General features: G+C 44.3%; 1 protein-coding gene across 1 annotated transcript in view; it reads right to left on the bottom strand.

The window, feature by feature from the left end:
• Window positions 1-701: 701 nt before the first annotated feature.
• LOC310770947 (proteasome subunit beta type-7-like) overlaps window positions 702-10,170 on the bottom strand; it is a 31,441-nt gene continuing 21,972 nt past the window's right edge. The window contains exons 6-8 of the mRNA XM_083663644.1: window positions 7,785-7,843; window positions 3,175-3,326; window positions 702-940 (exon numbers count right to left, since the gene is read on the bottom strand). Coding sequence (XP_083519770.1) covers window positions 829-940; window positions 3,175-3,326; window positions 7,785-7,843 — 323 coding nt within the window. The 3' untranslated portion in view covers window positions 702-828. The remainder of the gene's footprint in view (window positions 941-3,174; window positions 3,327-7,784; window positions 7,844-10,170) is intronic.

Genomic DNA, 10,170 nt, shown 5'->3' with positions numbered 1-10,170 from the left:
GATGTCCTAATTTATTGAGGTAAATCTCAAAGTCTCAAAATAAATATTCTATAAGTATGCTACGACAAATTTCCATGAACACTAGGTGAAAGCAGACTCCATGCGCGCCACTAAGCTGTCAGGTTTTGTTGACGTGTCATGAACTGGAGTTTGTACCGTTATATTTGCTTTTTTTAATGCAAAAAACATATAGTTCACACAGGATCCATGATATTCAAGTGTTTATTTTTTCAAATAAATATTATATATATATATATATATATATATATAAAATCTGGAAGCGCAGAGTATCGTCATGGGGTAGCTGGCTGGGGGCATGGTCAGGGTGGGGTAAATCCTCCCGTTCTCCCCATTCAGCATAGTTAGCGATTAGCCGCTAGCCCAGCCCAGCCCAGCCGGCTTGATGATTCAACCACTGCAGTAAACGCACATCTGAACAGACGTTTATGTACCTGCTCTAGAATCCCCAATCCTGTAGTGTAGAGCCGCAGCACCGTCCTTTGGTGAATCAGCCCATTGAGATATATGGGGGATTTTACCCCACTCACGCGCCAGCCATAGTAACATTTTGTGGGCGTTCCCACACAGACCGACTGTATCTATATACCAACATGTCATTTTAAGGCATCTTCCCAAACTTAAATAATGCCTCCAGATCGGCTATCGCCGGCGGAGGCATAAAAATGGTCATTGACAAAACATGCTTACCAACTCAAACTGTTTATTGAAAACCATGAAAAAACAACTACATGCTATTTGTGTTAAGTAATTATTGGGGAGCTGGGGAGGGGAAGTTACAGCGAGAAAACACCACCATGTAGATCTGCTTTAGGAGGTGTCCATGGTCTGTACACTTTCCTCCACCACCTCCAAGTTCAATGGGGTTATAGCCTTCGTCAAGATTGCGGTTGTTCCTCTTTTGTACTTGTAGTCACCAGTTCTACAGAGGAGAAACAGAACAGGAGAAACAGAACAGGAGAAGTTTACAACAATTCAATAAGCCCTGGTTGGGTAACGGATTCCACACAGCACAGCAAACCTTAGTGCTCCAATCAGATTTTTTGCTCAGATCAGATTTATTGTGTGTGGCTGTTCACGCAGACTTTTTAAAAGTGGCCCATATCAGACTCCAGTGTGAACAGATCACGGACATGACCCGCATGCGCAGAAGAACACCAATAACGTCACACGCTACGCACTGCTGTTCTATGTAAACCCGGAAGAAGACAACAGTAAACATGGCGGTAGATGACGATGTTGTTTCATCTGTTGTTTACGGTTTAATTTACAAGTTATTGTGCAGTGGAAGCCAGCGAATACGGGAGCAGATGATAGTGAGGAAGAGGAGAAAGAGAGCCAACATTTGAATGATGGCTTTCTGTGGAGCAATAGCTGCTACTTCTTGCTAATACTTATAAGGTCTAAAACCTCACTGTCCCTCCACTGATTAGCTGCCTCACAGCTGTCCTCCATGTTTGTAATCACAATCTGCCCGCTTGGTCCTCCCTCCTCCCGCCAGCGCAGAATAGTGACGAATGTCGCTCATATTGGCCAGATGTCTGTTCACACCAAAGTCACATTCCGAAACATCAGATTCGAATCTGATGTTTTTCCACATTTGAAAGTAGCCCAGGTCGTCTTTAAAAATGTCACTTTCAATGTGACTTGTACTGTTCACACAGTCATGAAAAAGACTGATCTGAGTCACTAAGGCTACGTTCACACAGCCATCCTTAGTGCTTGAATATGACTTGATGCTCGCATCTGATTTTCTTGTGTGGCTGTTCACACAGACTTTTTAAAAGTGGCCCACATCCGACTCCAGTGTGAACAGAACAACAACAATAACGTCCCACGCAGCGCAGTCCTGTTCTACGTAAACCCGGAAGAAGACCGCAGTAAACATGGCGGTAGCTGACGATGTCGTTTCATCTGTTGTTCACGGTTTAATTTCAATGCCCGCGTGTTGGTCCTCCCCCTCCCTCCTCCCGCCAGCGCAGAATAGGATCACCATCAAGGATGCCAACTGCCATAAAACTCAACAGAAGAAGAAGAAGTCACATTGAAGCATTAAGTCAGATATGGGCCAGATGTCTGTTCACACCGGAGTCACTTTCAAAAACATCAGATTCGAATTTGATGTTTTACCACGTTTGAAAGTAGCCCAGGTCGTCTTTAAAAAAGTCACTTTCAATGTGACTTGTACTGTTCACACAGTCATGAAAAAGACTGATCTGAGTCACTTAGGGGGGGAAAGATTAGATTCAAGCACTAAGGATGGCTGTGTGAACGTAGCCAAAAATGTCCTCTTCATCATCACAGCAAGCCGGTCTGGACACGTTTAGGAGAGAAACAGCCATGCAGTTTTGTTTAAGTTGTGTGATGTTGAGATTCAGCAGAAAGAAAATGTATCAAGACAAAATGAGAGAAGACAACTGAGTTAAGTGGGTTAGTCGTCAAATAAGCCACACTGACACTGCTGTTAGCTTTGCATTCTACAAACACGTCTTTACTCACAGGTGCAAGGCTTCAAGCTCATTTAGGCTTCTATCAAATCAGCCAAGACGACACACACACACACAAAAAACATGAATTGGTCATTCAGTCAATAAAGCTAAGTAAAGGGTGTGTGTCCACATAGCGCTGGCCAGTGTTTTTGTTGGCTTGGAAAAAGACTGGAGCGGATTTAGTGAGGAGAGGGTTCTTTAGTGAGGAGAGGGGTGCTTTAGTAAGGAGAGGGTGCTTTAGTGAGGAGAGGGTTCTTTAGTCAGGAGAGGGTTCTTTAGTAAGGAGAGGGTTCTTTAGTGAGGATGGTGCTTTAGTGAGGAGAGGGTGCTTTAGTGAGGAGAGGGTGCTTTAGTGAGGAGAGGGTTCTTTAGTGAGGAGAGGGTTCTTTAGTGAGGAGAGGGTGCTTTAGTGAGGAGAGGGTGCTTTAGTGAGGAGAGGGTGCTTTAGTGAAGAGAGGGTGCTTTAGTGAGGAGAGGGTTCTTTAGTGAGGAGAGGGTTCTTTAGTGAGGAGAGGGTGCTTTAGTGAAGAGAGGGTGCTTTAGTGAGGAGAGGGTTCTTTAGTGAGGAGAGGGATGTTTCAGAGCACATGGCACTTTCAGTTAGTGCTGCAGAATGAAAGCCCTGACAGTCAGACACTGTGGTCACATGTCTGGCTTGGCTCCTTACCTGACACCCTTCTTGTTGGCCTCATCATGGGGTCTGATGTAGTCCACCTTGCCCTTGGTGATGACACACAGGTCAATGTTGCTGCCAGAGCCCAGGTCATTGAAGATGCCTGCTGCGATGGCATCACGCACAAGCCGCTTGGCGTCTTCCTCCTACGAGCAAACAATCAAAGCAGTCAGTGACTCATTCTAAATATGCTGTTTTCACCTGGCCAAAGAAGGCACATAGAAACGCTACAGAGTTTGAATAGACTTAGTAACGTTAGTTATACATGTTATGAGCACAAATTATGCCCCCCTCATACACATGGGTAAGACCTTTAGTAACGTTAGTTATACATGTTATGAGCACAAATTATGCCCCCCTCATACACATGGGTAAGACCTTTACCCAAGCCTGCGTGTGCATTCTGTTGTCACTGCGGGCCATCCCTGGAAATGTGCTTTTTATTTACCACAGCTAAAAGGCGATGCTAACTTAGCATCAAAGCTAGCGGGACCTATCATCATTGCCTGCTTACTGCTAATGCTAATCCCATGTCAGAAAAAGTCTCCAGATCGCTAACGTAAGTTTCTTTTGAGAAAGATTGTCTCCAGGGGCGTCTGAGTCGGATGCAGTATTGTGAGGCAGCCAGTGAAACGTTAAACAGCAGTGGGGAGGGGCTAACAGCAGTGGGGAGGGGCTAACAGCAGTGGGGAGGGGCTGGCTGACTGACTGGACTGTGAGGAGGGGAGGGGCTGGCTGACTGACTGACTGTGAGGACAGCTGAGGTTTATTTATGACGTTACGGTATTCACCTATTCAAAGAAAACAATTAAGACCTTTACCCTGTAAACGAAATTAAATACTTTTTAAGGCCTTATTTTGAGGATTTAATATTTTGAATACTTTAAGACCTCCGCGGGGACCCTGTGATAACAGGATCTCTACTGTAGCTTTAAAGATTACCCTGCTACAGCCATTTGATTGCCTGCGAAAATATGAGTGTTGGCAGACCACTCGCGGCCCACCTGCAGTACCTCCATGGCCCACCTGCAGTACCACCATGGCCCACCTGCAGTACCTCCATGGCCCACCTGCAGTACCACCATGACCCACCTGCAGTACCTCCATGGCCCACCTGCAGTACCACCATGACCCACCTGCAGTACCTCCATGGCCCACCTGCAGTACCACCATGGTCCACCTGCAGTACCTCCATGGCCCACCTGCAGTACCTCCATGGCCCACCTGCAGTACCACCATGGTCCACCTGCAGTACCACCTGCAGTACCACCATGGCCCACCTGCAGTACCACCATGGACCACCTGCAGTACCACCATGGTCCACCTGCAGTACCACCATGGTCCACCTGCAGTACCTCCATGGCCCACCTGCAGTACCTCCATGGCCCACCTGCAGTACCTCCATGGCCCACCTTGGGAATCACTGAAATAGAGGCTTCTCCGAGAAGCCGTTTGGGTGTAATATGTCGGCAGCCAGTGGAATACACCACAGCAATCCAGGTGTTACAGGGTTCCCACACCTTTTTCAACATCAAATTCAAGGACTTTCCAGGCCCAATTCCCCAAATTCATGGAGCCAACACAGCCTAGTTTGAGACACTTTTATCAAAGTGAATTACTGTTACAACACTGAGATCTTTTTTATAATGAAAGCTAGCAGAAACTCTCAGACAATTAAAAAGAGGGAGGCTTGAATCAGGGATTCCGCTAGGATTTTTTCTGGCCGGCCAATGGAGCCGGCAAGATTCCAGAATTCCGGCCTTATAGAATATTTACAGGCACAGTCAAAATGTATTGAAAAAAAGATAGATGTAGCCTAATCATTTCTTAAATACATAACATATTATTGCAAACGAAATCTTAATTTTAAATCATTTTTTGATTTCAAAATAATTATCTAACTATTAACTATTCACTGCGGTCTGCGTTTGCAAAGGGAGCGTGCTGCACAACGCTCCTTATTTAATTAATTCAGTTCGGGTTTGCAGACCCATTAAGATTAAACAATAAAACACAAAAAACAAAAGCTATTATCCAATCGTCCAACAAATGTATTTTATTATAGTGAATGAACTCGTCACAAACTTTGTGAACTGAGTTTGTCATATATTCCCGTTTAATTAAGCCTAAAGAAAGACACTGGCGGGCCTACATTAAATGTCTCTTTGCATCGAAGAACGAGAAATTAAATAACTTGAAAGATAATCTAAATTAAGAAGTTGCCTACCTGCAACAAGCCAGAGATGAGACCTGCAGTCAGTCAAACTTTATAGCCTATATTTTCTGAAGCGGTCTATATTGACACGATGACGAGGGACTGCAGCTGGTTGACAGGCCGGCATCCAACTCGCTTTCAGAACGGACTCATAGCCTACTTCACAACATGAGAATATTTGCTTTACTTTAACTCATTGAGTGCCAATGACGACTATAGTCGTCAATTCAAATAGTAACGTTGAGTGCCAATGACGACTAAAGTCGTCAATTGCGTTTTTTGACGGTGGGACGTGGATCAAAGCCTCCTGCATCTCCTGTAAAAATATTGTAGCTATTGAAGGCGTATAACCTATTTTACGGACCCATTAGGTGGCGACAGTGCTCTCCAGATTAGAGAAAGTTGAGGAAAAACAGCAGAAAAAGCCGTGATGAAAGAGAAACCGATGCATGAGCCAGAGCGGCACAGATTGCTCTGGCTGGAGCCAACGTTAGCTGCGAAGAGCAGCCAATCCGCTCCCACAAATGAGCCCCTCTGTCTCTGCTGCATAGTTTCTCCACACGATTAGCCGCCAGAAAATAAAACCAAAGCCAAACCATTTTCATGAGAATGGTTTGGCTTTTCAGTGTCGCGCTGGGAGCCGGCGCACAAGGCGGAGCGCTCCGAAAATAGACTGGGTGCAACGCACTTTGAAACGCGCAGCAGAAAGCCTATAATCGGACGCAGCTTCATCCCAGCTCACAACCGAAACCCCAGAAACGCAGACGAACTCAGTGAGCCCCATCCAGACTCCCCCGACGAGCGGCCGCCATCCGAACGTGGATCCGCAGGCAGCAGAGCCTGCCATAGCAGGCAGCAGAGACTCGCCTGACACACGCAGCAGCCAGCAGAGCGAGCAGAGCTACCAGAGACACTCCCACGTCCCTACTGTTCAGATGTTTCAGGTCAGAAAATATTAGCTTCAGAGTCAGTGATTTGCTTGAAATGCTTCATTTCACAAAAGGCTGATTATCTCAGCTTCTAGATGGAAACGTCTGTTTTTACTGAAATCAACCTATCTTCTCCGGCTGATAACTAAAGAACGGAAAATGATATCAATAAACTTTTTTTTTGCTGGTGATAGAAGAGAGTCTCATCGTTCTTTGGGCATGTTCGGTGTTTACATAGTAATATCACACAATATTCTGCGGGCCTCGAGAAATCACTGAAAACGCTCTGAAACTCTGGCACTGGGAGCGTCCGTTCTCCAAAAGTGGCTGGCACTCAATGAGTTAAACTGAAGGGCAAAGGTAAGAATATTAGCCTTGTGTTACCTGTAGCCTACATCTGAGAACAAAATCCCGTGTTGCATCTTGTGAGCTTTGAGATGATGCTCCATAAAGTCGTTCAGATGAATAAATGAAAGCTGCCCATTAAATCCTCCTCCTTAAATGGCAAATCAACTGAGGTTCTAGTAGGTTATTTATGCTGAAATGATGTTGACATTAGTGGCTAAATTAATGGACATAATAATAAGCTTTACAACCTGCAGAGGACTTCTCTGTCGCTGCGAGAATTCTCGCAATACGCCTGCGGCAGTTTCTTCATGATCAGCGCTCCGCTACATGTGCAAAGCCAACTTGCGATTGTAATATCAACCCAACTTTTCCTCTCTGTGGCGGCTTCTCATGGCTGGTTGGATCTTGTTCTGGAAAAGAACTGGTCGAGGGATGTCTGCGTTGACATTTCGGTCTCTTGTGTCAAGCCAAAGCGCTATCGGCTGCGGGATGCTGCACAGCTGCAGTGTGCGGCTTTTGCGTGGCAGTTATTTTTTCTCTTTTTCACCCAACACTCAACATAACAGCGGGGCGAAAATATATAAAGTCTATATTTAAGTTGTAGCTTATGGCAACATCACTCGTCACACAATATTGCGCTATTTTATATAATGAATTAATTTATTTGGCATTTCCAACCGGCTACTTGAGCCGGCGACCTTTTAATTTGCCGGCCCACGGCAACAAATACCGGCTAAAAGCCGGCATATACCGGCTAACGGAATCCCTGGCTTGAATGTGTGAACTTGTTAGCAGACTATGTGGTCTCTTGCCTTCTCTAACACAGCACAGCAAAACAATATACTGAATTGTGTAAGTTGAGCAATAGAGAGAGACTTATTTATTAGTTTAAGAGCTAAGTAACTGCTTGCTTGTTTATTTCATTCATTCAAAACATAAATTCAAGCATTTTCAATGACCCATGTCTATTTTCAAAAACTTTTAAGGCCTTGATTCCTCTTTCTTTCTCTAAATTCACAAACTTTCAATGATTTCAAGAACCCGTGGGAACCCTGGCCTGTACTGAGTAGTGACACCTGCTGGGAGAGAATGTGTATTTGTGTGGCACTCACCTCCATGTCAGGCTTGTAGCGGTCCTCAAACACGGCCATGGCAGCAAGGGACCCAGAGCCTTTACAAAAGAAGAGAAAATAACTGCTTACAGCTGCAACCATTAAACCATTAATCAATTAGTTGTTTTAATTGACGACTATTTTGATAATTGATTCATCGTTTTGAATTTTTTAAGCCAAAATTAGCAGATTCCAGCTTCTTAAATGTGAATATTTCTAATCTGCAGCCAGCCATCCAGATTACTGGTATGACCGGCCAGACTCACTCGTACAGGAATCGGAGTCACAAACAGATGGAATTAAAATGTGTCAGCTGGTGGTTTTGTACGCGGGAGACAAAGCTACGGCTTCAGCAGACGAGTTGTGACTAACGTTAGGTTGGCTGGCATGACAATGACATCTTAGCATGTGTTAATGTTAGCATCGCTAGCGGGATGCTAGCTAACTGTCAAGCCAATTCTGGGATTACTAACATTACCAAACATGTGAGTCAAGATCGCTAAAATGTGTTGTTGACAATATGACTATGCTGTCCGTTAATGTTAGACCATCTAAGAGCAGCCATCTGCTATGGTTTTTCACTGTCTGCAGTGCACAGTGAGACTATCATTTCACAGCACACTGTGGGATATGTCACTAATCACACAGTAACGTGAAGGTTCACATTCATGACCACCATTGCATAATGTTAGGCAAACTACAGATGACTAAATAAATGGTTAATGATCATTTAATGACAACAATTATAGCCAATGAGCTGCAATGAGTCATTCTTATCTGGTAAGACCTTCATAGTGCATCATGAGAATGGTAGCCTACTTTAATTGAATTAAACTAAATTGTAATGTATCAGAGATTAATCATTATGTCCTTAAATGTGCTCCTAACTTTTTCAACTTAGGAGCATAATGTAAGGTCACATCACAGACACCTAGGGATGCAGCGGTTTCCGGTTTGAAGGTATACCGCGGTTTGAAAAAGCCACGGTATCAAAACCACTAAATTTTGCCGTCATACCTTCTCCACGGTATCAGCTGTTTCCCTGAGAGAAAGTGCCCAGGTCCCTTGCAGAGACAGAGTGCAGTTACGCGGCCCCTCCCCCCTGCTGCATGTGTGTGTAGAGCAATCAGTAGCTGGCAGACCGCAGCTATCATCATCAAGGAGTCATCATTGTTTTGAGTGGCGTGCCGCGTGACAATGGCTGCCAGAGAGGTGAAGAAACCCCCGAACTTTTTCCCCAGTCAAAAAAGGACAAAATCGGTAGTGTGGGACTATTTTGGTTATCAGAAAAACGGATGGCCAGGGCTTACAGGAGGAAGGACAGCCAACATGCAAGACATGCAGGCGAAGAGTGGCTGCACTAGGAGGCAATAGCCTACCTCAAACATGATAGCCCATCAACACCAGCCGTCCTCATTTGCAAAATTCAAGGTACTTAACGTTGTCTTGCTTCATCATACATCACATCGGACATAACGCTAAACAATTTCCACCGGCAGGTTTGAGGAGTAGCTAACATTAACGTAACGTAAACACTCATGACTCATCATAGGCTATCGTTAACATGGCTAATTAGCATCAGCTGACTAACGTTAACGTAACGTTACTTCTTGACTGAGTGATCACGTCTTGTGTAGGCCAGGCTGGCCAGCGCCTCGTTATCAAAAACATATTGAACTGAAGAGAAGTAACGTTCAATAATGTAGAAACTAAGACTCCTCCAACCTGCCAGTGAATTGAGGCACAAACAGTGTGTGTGTGAGAGAGAGAAGGGGAAAAGACAAGCGCTCAGCACAGGGGCAGAGGCTAATGTGTGAGAGGGGTGTGTGTGAGTGGGGGTGTGCGCCATCAACGTGAAACAATCATTTGTGTCCAGTGCAGTCAGTGTCCATCCGATTTTTACAAAAGATAAGCATCTATTTGATATTATGTGTTTTAGTTTGACATAAAATTAGATTAAATAAATCGTCATTTATGATAAGTAAGAATAGTACTGTTATATATCCAAGCACACACACATTCGCAACAGTTAACTGTCATTACAGATGTAGGTTACATTAACATGTATTTTTTCTTTTTTTAGGCTAGCAGTAGTACTGGCACCAGCGGAGGGGTATCCACATCAACAGCTGCAGAGACCAGCCAACAATTCAACATGCATTTGCCTATGCACCCAAATCCAAACATGCCAAATAATTAAATTATGCTGTGGCATACTTCATTGCCAAATATATTTTTGTCATCATGGTCCCTATTCAACTATCATTTTGTTCATGGTAAAAAAAAAATGTTTTTTTTGTGCCATATTTGACAAGAATACATAAAGGTCCGCGATACCGTGATACCGTGAAACCGTGGTAATTTTCTCCAAGGTTATCATACCGTC

This window comes from Poromitra crassiceps (genome assembly GCF_964638095.1).
Source record: "Poromitra crassiceps genome assembly, contig: HAP1_SCAFFOLD_272, whole genome shotgun sequence".
NCBI classification, from domain to species: Eukaryota; Metazoa; Chordata; class Actinopteri; order Beryciformes; family Melamphaidae; genus Poromitra; species Poromitra crassiceps.
This window is presented reverse-complemented; position numbering and strand designations above follow the sequence as displayed.